Below are 15021 nucleotides of genomic sequence, written 5' to 3'. Positions count from 1 at the left end.
ACCGCCAACTTATCCAGCAAGTTTTTACGCAGCGGATGCCCTTCCAGCCGCAACCCATCTCTGGGAAAACATCCACACACACACACTCATACACTACAGACAATTTAGCCTACCCAATTTACCTGTACCGCATGTCTTTGGACTGTGGGGGAAACCGGAGCACCCGGAGGAAACCCACGCGAAGGCAGGGAGAACATGCAAACTCCACACAGAAACGCCAACTGAGCCGAGGTTCGAACCAGCGACCTTCTTGCTGTGAGGCGACAGTACTACCTACTTCGCCACTGCCTCGCCTTGTATCTATGTTTACACTCCGTAAACAGCGGTGAGTTCGGTGAACTGTTGACATTCACTACTAATCACAGTCATTTCTGTTGAGCACGTTAACACAACGACAAATCAGCACTGTTTAAGAACACGCTCAAATGTTGGCGGGAAATTGATGTTTTTAAAATTTTGGTACCGAATTCCAGTATCGTGGCCCACACTAGTATATGCATAATTTGTTCTAAAAATCAAAATATTAAAAACTTTCAAAGATTTAAGATGCTGGTGACTGTTAAACGCGTCATAACAGTCTTGTGAAAAGTGTCCATCGTATTAAACTTGAGTGGAAATGCAAACTAGCCAAATTAAACTGAGCCGAGCCATGCCGAACCGTACCATACCGCACAGTGGAAAAAGCAGCTAAATAGTTTGATTGACTTTGCATGATGGTCTGTGCATGTTACAATGCAAGGGCCACATGGTTAACCGTTTAAAAATGCACAGAGAGCTGACGTTGGCTGTACAGTCACATCTTCATATTGAGGAGACTCTCAGATCGCACTAAGCAGTAATGTTGTGTGTGATTCCTGTCTTTTCTATCCTTTCCTTCTTCACTCTCTCCATCTTTGTCTTCCGTTCGCTACAGCTCAGTTCGCTGCTTTTATGAAACATAATATGCTGGTGAGGAAAAGCATTCCTCCTGGCAGCCCTTCATGTCTATTTGGTGAGTATCTCTCCCTCTCTTTTTTTTCCTCCTCTCCTCCATCCAGGGTGTCTCTGCATGGTCTTAAAATCTTAATTTCAAAAAGCTAAAATTTAGGCTCACGGGGTAGTAGGTTTTAAAGGGCTATGAAACCCCCCTGTCTCAACAGTGTGTTTTCACACCTCTAGTTTGAAAAAAGTTAGGAAAGTGGGTGAGTCCTGGTCTGTTTAGGTAGGAGTGTCAGGGGAGGGAAAAAGGGATGTTTTGCATAAAAATTGGAGTTTCAGTTTGGGCACGCGCTGATTTTCACAGAGGCAAAACAACACACAGACGCAGGGGAGACAGACAGTGAGTGTGTTCACTTGGACATCAGTAATCAAATGATTTGCCAAATTATTAATTTGTAGACTTTAACTGCAGTTTGGCACTTTCACTTTCATTCCGGAATTAATGCTGAAAGCTCAAAGACATCACGTTGTACCCGCCGATACAGACATCCAGTCTATATGCTGGAATTGACACAAGGATCTAATCGACGTGACGTAGCTTCAATATTTCTTCTCAAACCGGAAGAAAGAATTTGCTCGAAATAACGCAAAAACAACCAATTTTCACTTTTTAGTGAAATATACTGTGTGTCCTAATAGTGTTTTTGGCAGCGTGGGACACATATATGACTGTCAACATCTTTAAAAATGTGTTTTGGTGTTTCGTGACTCTTTAAATTATTTTAAACGGTTCTTAATTTTCCAATGTCCATGTAAAGCTACCCAATCAAGCCAAAACCCGTACAGTCACCAACAATCCATCTCAACAAATCTCTTTAGTAAAACTGTTTACAAATGTGGTTGAATTATCTCCCTCACAATAACATTTGTAAGTGCTACATCTATTTATAGACCATATGTTGTGAGGACACTCACGTGGGCAGACTGGTCAAAGTTACATTGAAAAATATTTGTGTATGTATGGTTTTCTGTTTTTAACACAATGTTATTCAAGAAATTAGATTTGTTTTTAATGGGGCAAATAAAAATCCTTAGGGTTTAGCTCTGTGTAAGTCTGAAATTGTGTTCATAATGGTCTTTGGTGAAACCTGCAGAAACCCTGTCCATCTGTCTGCCCCTCGCATCTGTCCTTCTTTACTAAAAGTTGTTTGTGTGTGTCAAATAGTTCACTTCTACCTTTTAACAATTGCTTAAAAATGTGAAATCTTCTTTGGCTGCAATAGGGCTGCACAGAATTGGAAAAAAACTGAAATCGTAATGTTATGCTTTACTCCGATATGAATACAGTTTTCTTACAACATAATCTCTTACCAGAGCCCTGTTTTATAGCTCCTACATATATAGGACTCTGTTTTAACGATCTAGGCGCAAAGTCTAAAGCTCATGGTGCAAAGCATAAAGCGTGTGACTGTATCCATTTTTGCTATTTTAAGAATAGAAAAATACGGTTTGCACCCTGGAGCATGGTCTAACAGGGTTGTGCTTAATCTCTTAATGAGTTCTGGGTGTGTTTTGAGCATAACCTGCATGAAACCAATCAGAGCTCATCTCCCATTCCCTTCAGGAGTCAGTTGTGTCGCTTCATGGTGCATTTGCTATTTACATGGCGGAGTTTGTAAGTGGGAAAAACTGAACGCTTCACTTCCGACGGAAGCGTCAGCCAATCAGATTGCTGTATGCAAATACACCAGCTAGACAGTGGCCTATTGCTGACTAAATTTCATTGGCTGACGCTTCTATGACGATCGCTTCAGCCCCAACTTCAGACACGCATTCAGTCAAGCGTTGACGCTGAAGCCCCGTGTGAATGAGGCATAACAAACAGAAATGCTGAGCAGGAGGAGTCTGTTAGGATGTAATAACTCTCCTCAAACCCCTTTCTTGAACTTGCTGAATGAAATACTTACTTTACTACATCCAATCAGCTCGCTGTAGAAAAAACAAGCCCCTCCACTGTTTTCTTATTTTATATTCCGTTTCTCTAGGAACTGCGTCACAGTACGAAACAAAAAATGTCACGGCTTCTGGTTCATGTGGACTTTAAGTTAAATTACTTAAGGACTTTCATGCAACCGGGCACTGGCTATTAGTAAGCTTGACACTATGGCAGGCTGTTTAACTCTTCCTCCTGGTGTGTTTCAGTGCCGGTGCCCAGTGAGCAGGTGGAGGGTTTAGAGCGAGACGACATGAGGGTCCACCTCAAGAGGAGACAAACTCCCAGTCCAACACCAACCAAAGCCTCCAAACGAGCCAAGATCAAAGTCACCATCGTTTCACATGGAGACGCGGCGGGAAACACCCCTGGCTCCACTGCTCAGGAAGGTAATGAAAACCAAAGAGACATTCAAGCCACTGAGGCCCCGTTTACACTAGTGCGTTTAGTTTGAAAACGCATTAGTTTTGCTACGGTTACGCCATCCGTCCACATTACGCTGGAGTTTTCGAGTGCCGAAAACAGAGTGTTTTGTAAACGCTAGATTAGCTGTTTTAATTCTGAAACGCTGCTGCTTCGTCTCAGTGGGGATGGGGGAAAACAGAGACATCTGAAAACGGAGGCGGGGCTGCTGAGATTCGCTACCTGATTGGGGCTTTTGTGTCATTTTGTATCCTTCCCTTATTCGTCAAGCCCCTATCACATGACTATAACACATGGCTTTAACGCTACTGGAAGACAGCAGACCAGCCTTCACTGTAAACAACAACACAGAAATGGGAGCGTTGTTTGCACTATTGTCTGTTTTATGTGCCATTGTGTAGTTATTCATTTGTTACGTTTAGTAACAACTCGACCTCGTCGTTTGTCCACAAAAATACCTCTCTTGCTTTCTTTGCCATCGCATTCATTGTTCAACCGGCGTTTGTTGACTAACAATAACCAAATGTCGAGCGAGACACATGCTTCCTGTTTATACTAGAACGCGCATGCCCAGAGTGCGCGAATGGTCATGTGATATACGTTTTTGGTGGCCTAGTGTGGACGGAGATATGTTCAGAAATGCTAGGTGAACCGCTAGTGTGGATGATGATCGTTTTTGATCTAAAACGCTGTTTTAAAACTAAAACACACTAGTGTAAACGGGGCCTGAGACCACTGTTTGATACATAGTTAAGCATTTGGGAAAGTTTTGATTCATGCAGGTAGATTTATGACTTTATTTGCTTCATGATTAAGTTATTTAATAGGAATTTTTTAATCTGAAATATCTGTAAACTAACAGTTTTTTTGTCTTTGTGTTTACAGTGGGTTTGTCAGGAAAGCCTCTCGGTCTGACAGTGGGCCAGACGACAGTATCAGGGGCCAAAGAACTGTCTGAGCTTCTCAGTGCACAAAGGTACCTTTATCTTTCAACACCAGATTGTACAGTGTTCAAAAGAAAAAAGACTATCAACCTTTATAGGTTGCGCATGGTCACACCATGTGATTTTAAAGTTATGTCATCAGCTGCTAAATTCAAATCTTTTCACTGATGCTGAGGCATAGAAAGTGTCATAAATCACATATTATCAGGGTTTTCTAACAAACAACATTTATTTTAGATTTTAGACATACATTAGGATGGATACCGAAACTCTGTACTTTATCGGTATCGGTTCTATGTTATAAAAGGCCGAACTATCGACAAGCTCTGACGTTAATGGTTCTGCTGTCTGTACATTACTTACAGTAGCATAATAGAACTGACCAACCTTTTCTAATTGCCGATATTTGATATTCGTATGCAGAGTTGGCCGCTATGCGCACACACACACATTAGCTCGGACACAGACTCACACAGCTCTTATGCTTGCGGAGTAAAGCAAACAGGTTGTATTTCCCGAGTAGACAGCGACAATGCCCGTTGAAACAAACGCAACAGGTTGTTTTCTTGTATAAGCGGAATTGCTAGCAATTTGGCTAAGTGAAAGTATCTTTCAAAAGTGCATATACTGCAATAAAAAGTTGGCTGCCTAGCTACTAACGGTAACATTACATCATCCACATCGTTACGGCAGCTGTCAATCACCTAAATTAGTAGTACATTAATTGTTAAACACGTATTCGGTTACAATTAAAACAGTATTTTTTTCTGCAGTAGCCTAAATAAATCTTAAACATTAAAAATGCCTTTACATCAGCTGTATTTACAAATATAGCATATAAATAACCTAATAATAAACTATGCTTAATAAGAAATTATAAAAAAAAAACTAGCTTGTTTTTAAATTGCAAGATGCTTCAAAACTGTGTTAAAAACACAGTAAATTCCCAAAACACTGTTAACTCATTTATGTGAATGCGTTAATAAAAAATCATAAACATTATCTCATTTACCTGCATTTTGCAACTCAAAGAGGGTATATCAGCTGCAGGGAGCACAGTAAAGATCCCGACTTCTGCCAGAAAAGTCCAACATGCTGATTTTTCTCCAGAAGAATGCTTAAAAAGAGTAATTTTCCCTCCAAACCTTTGTACATTCTTTGCAGGAAAAATCTATATTTATTTGTTTTACAATTATCGGTTTTGTTTTATTTTACATTTTAAAATTTTATCATAAAATATAGTTGTTAACTCTGTTCAATTTGTTTTTTGTTTTTGTCATTTAAAAACACTACAAAAAGAACCGACAAGAAAACCGTTAAAGTACCGAACCGATAAGTGGTATCGATAAAAGTAGTAATACTGTTAAAACCTTAACGATACTCATCCCTAATCACTAACCATGTGTCCATCCAAAACTGGAATATTGCATAAAACATTTGCAAATAAAACACTGTTTCCATCCAAAACAAAATCATCTCTTCCTGATAACCTGGCGTCAAATATCAAAAGAAAAATGGAGGTTTCTGCGTTAGAGGGCCTTTTTTCATATATAATAACCTAATTACATTTTAGGATTTTTTCCAGCTGTGGCGGCAGACTCTGTTGGGCATTTTACACAGATCTACCACTACATGTGGATTTATTTTTATTGACAAATGTCGTGGGCGCAGTATTAAGTCGAGATCGCATTCATGTAATAGCCTACGAGCATGTCAATCTCTGCTTGAGCGCCGATTTCCTCTGTTCGTGCACAAAACTTCTTGCGCACCCTCAGATAAACGCTGCTCAAGTGCAGATTTTCTTGAGCGCCTTCAAATTAACGCGGCTAAAGTGTGATTTAGTGCGTTTATGTAGCAAGTACTTCTCCAACATTTATTAGATTTGCTAGGAATATTTATGAATGTCTCCGATAGACTTGCGGAGCGGACCGCAGCATTAATGCGTCCTGAAGTAAAGTGAAAAGGCTAAAAACTCGAGATAAAGATAAAGTAATTATATGTAGAGCCACAGACCTTTATCTTTAAATAAAGTATAATAATGGAAACTGTGTTCATCATAACTGAAAGCTACGCCGTGTTTGCTGGCCTCATGCACCTGTCAGTCAGTCAGTCAGCACGCCACCTTAAAGGGTTTAACAGAACGCACAGCACTACTACGGTCACAGAAAAGTTTGCGCTGTTATTATTCACTTACCTTTTAATACGTTTTCGGTGCGATTTTAACCCGCTTTTTAAAAAACGATCAAATATTTTGAATAGGAAGTTGTAATGCAACCGTGGCGGGATGAATTTTGGTGTGGCGCCCCGCCACGGAAGAATGAATGTAGCGGAAACCATGATGTCATAAGCCCCTTTCACACAGTGATACCAGTAAATATCTGGAAAATTTCCGGAACGACTTTACCGGTATTTTAAAAAAAGCGCTGTTCACACAGGCGAGGACGTTACGGAATTTTTCCTGAAAAGACCATTCACACATCCATTCCAAAATACCGGTAATCTCTGACATCATTCACCACAAATGAGCTCTAAACGGCTGCGCTTGTGTTTGTAAACATTTGACAACATCACAAACTCTGTGGATGATCAGTATTGTGAACAACTTCGTTGAAAACATATGGAGGATCTCTTTCGCATGTCGAAATGTTCATAATATGTGTGTGCAGGCGCTCACAGGCTGTTTCACAGGCACACGCAAAGCTTGAAGGTAAACAAACAGCAGCTTATCATAAGCATCTTATCGATGATTATTTACACGGTTGGCATTAAGAACATAAAAACGTAAGAAGAACATATAAAACGTTATCGTAAAATATTCAAAGGCTTTTATTGTAATAAACCGCGCGGACGTGAATGCGTCTGACTGTTCTGATTGGCTAAACCAGACGTCTCACGTCAGCACGTTCTAGACGTGCACGCGCTCTTTCCGGCAATCTTCCTTCTGCGTTCACACAGCGCAGCATTCCGGCAAATTACTGGTAATTTTACAACTTCTCTTTCTGGAAAATAGCCAGAACGAATTTACCGGTATTTTCAAAAAGGACCTGTTCACACATACAACCTTTCGGTAATTTTCCGGAAAGGTCTGTATGTGTGGAAGGGGCTATAGTCGTATCCTTTTAAAATCATCTCCGCTCTCACTACCTTTACGCCATTTTTGTCATCACATGATCTGTTGAAGCAAAATCCCATGACTTTTTTGATGCACATGTTGGAGTTTATTCTGTAAATGCGTTTCCATCGTATTTCATACACATTTTCTTATCAAATAGAAAGTTTATCCTACTCATTAGTTTTATGCACATTTTTTCAATTTAAGCTCATCTTGGTGCTTCAATCCAAGGTTTTTTTTTTAATGCAATATTCCAAAATGCACATAAAAACAGGTGGATTGAAACGCAGCAAATGTTGACGGTGGCTTTATTCTGCTCCTCTGTTCTGTGCTCTTGCAGGTCAGGAGGCTTAGCAGAGGTGTCTGGAGCTTTGGCCTCTAGCGAGGGCTCGTTTCACAGTCTGCAGGGGAGCGTTATTTCACGCTCTTCCTCGCCTGTCCAGGCCGCCGGTACTGCACAAGGTACCATCAAATTCATTCAACTTTTAAACTTGTAGGTGTGGAACATCCTTTTGATTGGGTGTGTGTTTATGTGCGTGTTTAGCTCCCTCTGCCAGCAGTCTGCTGCAAGGTCTCAGCCTCAGTCTGCAGGAGATCAACACTAAATCCCCAGGCGTTCCCTCAACCACACAGGTGCGTAAAACACAGCTGATACACACATACGTCAACGCCGGGGTTGTTATCCGTACAGATCACAGGTCAACCGTGATCCTCACCTGCTTTACAGGTGTCCGGAGGAAAGCCCCAGGGTCAGGGGCAGGTGTTGAGCTCTCTCAGCCCAGGCAGTGGTACTCTAGTGCGGGCAGTGCCGATGGTGTCCACAGGCTCCGGGATGACCAAAACCACAGCCATCCATCAGCTCCTGACCAACGGCGGATTGGCAAAGCTAGCCAATAGTCTGCCGGGCCTGGCCCACGTCTCCAGTCAGAGCTCGGGTACGTCCTCAACGCCGCGCTCCAAACAGAGGCGTCCCAGATGAGTACACATCTAGAGTACTAGAGTAAGGTCAAATCCATAGCCAGGGTGACCAGGAAAAATAAATAGTGTGTAAATATGTTTGATAAACCAACATCTGTGCTGATTTGTACTGTTTTTTTAATGCATGTAAAGACATTTATTGGGTGATCTTCTTCAAAAGTGCGAACTCTAATGTACTTTTGCATCACATAATTAATTTTAGTGCGTTCTTATGCTGATTATACATATGCAGGGCAACTTTTTGGGCAATGTTTATTGGGCAATTTTGCAGAGCGATGTTGCTTGGCTATTTTTTTTTATTAAGAATGGGCAACAGTATTGTATTTAGCCCATTACCCTATCTAGAACAGTTTATTTACAGCAGCATTGCTCAAAAAGTTGCCCTGTGTATCATCAGCATTAGAGGTTGACCTTTGAACTCAAACTGCTGTCAGGAGCATCCAAATATTTATGTGTTGCCACATCGCCGGCTTCATTCGTGTACATGCTTAATACGTCCACCGTGTTTTACGTTTCATTTGGCTGATCAGTTTTCTGTTGGATCAGGTGTGTTTGTAAACCATACGCTTGCTCTGCTCACAAAAACATCCATTAAATTCCCAACTACAAACCGTTTTTGTTTTCCACTTCCTCTTCTTTGTGTCATGATTTCTGTTTTCCGTCCTCCCCCAAACTGCACGTTTGAGTGGTCTCTGGTTTTTGTTTCATTTCTTTTTACTTCCCAGCAGTTTAAATGAGAATAGATTAAATCACTGAAGTAATTATGGATTATTATTAATCTATAGATGTGTGGTGGAATGTAGTACAGCTAATGCAGATGTTTGACAGAATACAGGGGTTTTTAATGCGAGGCTATCTATTGTGTTAAATCAGAAATTATGATTTGAACATCGCCTAATTCAGCATCGGATTGACAATGTTAGATGGTTTAACAAGGTTGAACTAGGTATATTTTAATTTATTTAAATATTTTGACCCTTTAAAGTGAATTAATCTATAAACTCTGTTCACATGGAAGAATTGTTGTTTTATAAAACAGTCTATATTCAATATTGATGAGTAATTTTATTTGATTTATCAATGTATGTAATTATTAGATCAGAATTAACAGTTTTAACTCCATTGATTTAATTCTTCCTAATATATGTATTACATAGATAACTATTTCTAACAAAACAACAAATATTGCAATGAAAAGGTTTCAAAATTGTTGCATACATTTAAAAAGTGTTTATATGTATACCCTGCTGAAAAAGACAGCTTAAACCAGCTTAGGCTGGTTGGCTGGTTTTAGCTGGTCGACCAGGCTGGTCTTAGCTGGTCAGGCTGGGAGATGACCAGCTAAAACCAGCTTGACCAGCTTAGCCAGGCTGGGAGCCCAGCCAAAACCAGCTATGTCCAGCTTAAACCAGGCTGGTCAAGCTGGTTTTAGCTGGATTTAGCTGGTCATTTTCCAGCCTGACCAGCTAAGACCAGGCTGGAAATGGCTGGAAACCAGCCTGGAAGAGGCCAAAACCCCTCTAAAACCAGGCTGGTCAACCAGCTATAACTAGCCAACCAGCCTAGGCTGGTTTAAGCTGGATTTTAAGAGTTGTAAGAGCAGCAAATAATAACTTGACTTCTAGTTGATCATTTGGAAAAATGGCAGAAGGTGGATTTTTCAGCTTAATCGTCTGTTGTTCTGCATCCCAATCATTACAAATACTGCAGAAGACCTACTGGAACCAGCATGGAGCCAAGATTCTCACAGAAATCAGTCAAGCTTGGTGAAGGAAAAATCATGGTTTGGGGTTACATTCAGTATGGAGGTGTGTGAGAGATCTGCAGAGTGGATGATCAACATCAACAGCCTGAGGTATCAAGACATTTGTGCTGCCCATTACATTACAAACCACAGGAGAGGGACAATTCTCCAGCAGGATAGCGCTCCTCATACTTCACACATCAAAGCTCCTGAAAGCAAAGAAGGTCAAGCTATTCCAGGATTGGCCAGCCAAGTCACCAGACTTAAACATTATTAAGCATGTCCGGGGTAGGATGAAGGGGTGGCATTAAAGATAAATCCAAATAATCTTGATGAACTCTGGGAGTCCTGCATGAACGCTTTCTTTGCCATTCCAGATGACTTTATTAATCAGTGATTTGAGTCATGTCAGAGATGTATGGATGCAGTCCTCCAAGCTCATGATGCAGTCATAATATTCATTCTGTCTCCACTGCAGCAGGACTTTATATTCTGAACTGGACAGTATTTCTGTTCAGTGACAAGACTTGTGGAATCAAAGTCAGAGCTTACTGTCCTAATGAAATCATTAATAATCAAGACATGACCATATTTTATTGTGTTAAAATAAGCGTAATCTAGAGGCCTTTGCCTTTCATATAAGCCACTTCTGATACCAAATGATCAACTAAAACTCCAGTTTATATTTGTTGTTCCTAAAACTTGAAAAGGCGACAAAATTTGTCTGGTAGACTTTTGTCATTTATACACACACACACACACACACACACACACACACACACACACACACACACACATACCTATACAAGTGTTTGTCAGTTTTTTGAGATATGACATATAATAATTTACTAAATTTAGAATTTTATAAATCTATCATTGTGTACTTAGCTTTTTAAAATGTGTATTTAGGATGTTAAAACAATGTTTTATTTGTTTTTATTTATTTTTTTATTGTTTTTATCTAAATGAACCTGAATGTGTTATAAATGTTATGCTCATTCATTTAATTTTGCACAAATTGTCATGTGTCTATGTCCAGTTCAGCAATATTCATTATGTATGCATTATGTTACTTTCCATACATTCATAATGCAACCCATGCTTTGGCTCCCTCTGCAGGCAGCACAACACAATACAGCCACACAAATCCGCTGAGAAGGGTATACAGAGGTCAGAGCCAGGTCCAAGCGGGTGGGCCTTCGAGCTCAAAAAGGGCTGTGCAAATCTGGAGTTTTTATTTAATTTATTTCATGATATTTAGAGTTCAATATTGTGCTTTATGAATGTGTACACCTAACCACAACCTCACAGTAACCTGATGTGTTTTATTAATGTGAACTCCACCTACACCACTTGAACCCAACCTACTTGCCGTTTAAGTCCCTCCCACTTGGAGGTCACCCAACCTACTTGCGGTGTAATCCCTCCCACTTGGAGGTCACCGGGCTGCAGCGATACCTACTTGAATCCACTAGCAGGTTAAAGGGATAGATCACCTAAAAATTACAATCCGGTCATCATTTACTCACCCTTTAAAACCTGTAGAGTTTCCTCTCTTAAACACAAAAGAAGATATTTTGAAAAATGCGTTCAGCCCGTGCCTTCAATATTTGGAAAAAAACAATACTATGGAAGTCAATGGATGCCAGCTAACCAGCATTCTTCAAAATATCTCATTCATTCATTTTCTTTTCGGCTTAGTTCCTTTATTAATCAGCGTTCACCACAGTGGAATGAACCACCAACTATTCCAGCATATGTTTTACACAGCAGATGCCCTTCCAGCTGCAACCCAACACTGGAAAATACCCATACACTCTTGTATTCAAACACATACACCACAGCCATTTTAGTTTATTCACTTCCCCTATAGCGCATGTGTTTTGACTTGTGAGGGAAATCAGAGCACCTAGAGGAAACCCACACCAACACGGGGAGAACAAGCAAACTCCACACAGAAATGCCTACTGACCCAGCCGGGACTCAAACCAGCGACCTTCTTGCTATGAGGTGATTGTACTACCCACTGCGCCTCCGTGACACCCTAAAATATCCTCTCATGGAGCTTTAAAATAACATTAGGGAGAATAAATAACAGCGTCGATTTCATTTTTGGGTGAACGTTCCCTTATATGGTGATATTTTATAAAAACCTATGCTACATCTCCACAGTTCTGAGGTCAGTGGCTGTTTGCTTTTATCAAAATAACCTCACACACTTCAAGGACATCTCATTTCAAGTGGGATATATCTGCCGTGCGAAGGGCACTTCAGAGTGAAAACAACGATGGCCGCCATATTTAAGGGTCACTCCAAAGTGAAGAGCTCAAAACTGCACTTCAGAGAGCCCTTAAAAGTGAAGAACTTAAGAATGGTACAAGAGATGGACAGTTCTGTTTGTTTCAAATGATTTTCTGTGTATGACTCTTCTCTGGTCCCCTACACCCTTCATGTGTTTAAAGCACTTCTTCTGGAGGATTAACCCTTTTAAAGGGAATAGGGAATAAGGTTGTGTCCTTCAGAACTCTGTGTACTTTTTCTTCACCTTTTTGTGAACTATTTAATAGGGTGACACGGTGGCACAGTGGGTAGCACAATTGCCTCACAGCAAGAAGGTCGCTGGTTCGAGTACTGGCTGTGCCGGTTGGCCTTTCTAGCATTCATTCATTTTCCTTCAGCTTTGACCCTTATTTATCAGTGGTCACAACGGAATGAACCACCAACTTATTTAGCATATGTTTACGCAGTGGATGGCATTTCAGCTGCAACCCAGCACTGGGAAACACCCATACACTTACACATGCATACACACACATGCACTATGGTCAATTTAGTTCATCCAATTTCTCTATAGCGCATGTGTTTGGACTGTGAGGGAAACCAGAGCATCCAGAGAAAACCCACGCCAACACGGTGAGAACATGCAAACTCCCCTCAGAAATGCCAACTGGTCCAGCTGAGGCTCAAACCAGCGACCTAAATTGCCATATTGGTCAAAATGACTGCATGCATGTCTGATACTTTTCGCTGTGATTTTAAATGTGTGTCCATTTTTTTTGCCTAGCAACTTCCTGCTAACATAAACAAAACTTTCTGATGGCAAAAACATCAATTTACTTCAGATATCTTTCAAAACAGCATATTCTGTGCTGTGAAATAGCTCCTGTTTGAAAGTGAAGATGAAAGCCAAGACCTTTAAGTGTTTTAGTATCTAAACTACATATTTATAGGCTGTATTACCAAATTTGTATTACCATTCTGACCAATCACAGATGTTTCTGCTGAGCTCCTGAACACACAGGCATTCAGCTCATGCTGATATGCTCTCTCATTGGCTGCAGCTCGTCACTACATCTGACCACACGTGGGGTTGAGTCGGCCGACTGCTCTGGAATATTTAGCATGCTGAATGTTGGATTTCCGTCTGCGAGGTGTCGGCGGCGCGTCAGCGAGCCTCGTTGATGCGTTGTTCAGTAGTTCACACATAAAGAGCGGCGAGCGCCGAGCACCCGCAGATTTCAGAGCTCGTTAACTTCCAAATCGGGCTCAAATTAGGCTTAAAATCCTCTAGTGTGAACTAGGCTTAAGGACTCTTTAGGTACAAATATGTACTTATTGAAAAGGTACTGCCCCCGTGACAGATCTCGTACCTTTATTTCTGTACTGCATACCTGCCAACATTCGCATCATAATATCCGAGGGAATTTATCCGGGGTGATGCGCAAACTGAAGAGCGGGGAGCGGGTATAAAGGTGGTTGCGCGTTCGATTCGGTGAGCATGGGGACTCAACCAAAAAGCTAGCCGGACTGGACCAAAAAGCTGTGGAATTCCGAAAGTTTTCCGGGAGACAGAACAATACAGGAGATGGGCGGGAGATGGGTCTGAAATAGGGGAGACTCCCAGGAAAAAACGGAAGTGTTGGCAGGTATGTATACTGTAAAAATACTCAGAAATGCCTCTGTCAGTGTTTTCAACTAATTATATTTGATTTACCAAAGTCACACAAGTGGCAATTTCACATCTGTCAGACTGTGACATCCATAACCAAGCTTTTTCCTAATTAATGCAAAAATGTCAATTAAAATAAAATCAATGATTTTTGTTCTACTGTGAGCAACTCTTCTCCTGTTGATTAGCTTCGTTTATTTTAGGTTGTGCAGTTTAATTCACAAAGTTTCTACTAATGTTGTGTACTGTAAACTCGCATGCTTTCTCTGGTCACATCCATAACGCATGTTTATTTCCCTCATTTCAAATATAAGAGACGTCTACCGATTTAAATTTTCCTGATGGTTTGATATAAACTCAGTGGTTTGTTGTTTTGTAGAATATGAACAGATGTTACATTATATTCATTCATTTTCTTTTTGGATTAGTCCCTTTATTAATCTGGGGTCACCACAGCGGAATGAACCGCCAACTTATCCAGCATATGTTGTACGCAGCGGATGCCCTTGCAGCTGCAATGATGGTTCCCAGTGATGGGTTGCAGCTGGACGGGCATCCGCTGCGTAAAACATATGCTGGATTAGTTGGCGGTTCATTCCGCTGTGGCGACCCCTGATTAATAAAGGGACTAAGCTGAAAAGAAAATGAATAAATGCATGAAAACTGATGTAACAGCAAGAGGGTCACTGGTTCGAGCCCTGGCTAGGCCAGTTGGTGTTTCCGTGTGGAGTTTGCATGTTCTCTCCGTGTTGGGGAGGGTTTCCTCCGGGTGCTCCCGTTCAATTGGGTAAGCTAAATTGTCCGTAGTGTATGTGTGTGTGTGAATGAGAGTATATGGGTGTTTCCCAGTGATGGGTTGCAGCTGGAAGGGCATCCGCTGCGTAAGTTGGCAGTTCATTCCACTGTGGCGACCCCTGATTAACAAAGGGACTAAGCCGAAAAGAAAATGAATGAATGATG

The 15021-nt window shown here is 41.0% G+C and overlaps 1 protein-coding gene across 33 annotated transcripts in view; it reads left to right on the top strand.

The window, feature by feature from the left end:
- Nucleotides 1-15021, top strand: part of kansl3 (KAT8 regulatory NSL complex subunit 3) — a 44810-nt gene that overhangs the window by 25376 nt on the left and 4413 nt on the right. For 11 of the 33 annotated variants that reach the window (XM_087263417.1, XM_087263414.1, XM_087263411.1 and 8 more), the window contains exons 15-20: nt 914-991; nt 3121-3300; nt 4220-4310; nt 7731-7852; nt 7935-8023; nt 8118-8325. In XM_087263417.1, coding sequence (XP_087119543.1) covers nt 914-991; nt 3121-3300; nt 4220-4310; nt 7731-7852; nt 7935-8023; nt 8118-8325 — 768 coding nt within the window. 33 annotated transcript variants of the gene reach the window in all.

Source organism: Danio rerio, chromosome 8 (genome assembly GCF_052040795.2).
Source record: "Danio rerio strain M-AB ecotype USA chromosome 8, GRCz13ab, whole genome shotgun sequence".
NCBI lineage: Eukaryota > Metazoa > Chordata > Actinopteri > Cypriniformes > Danionidae > Danio > Danio rerio.
Note: the sequence above shows the minus strand (reverse complement) of the source record. Positions and strands in the feature narration are given on the sequence as shown.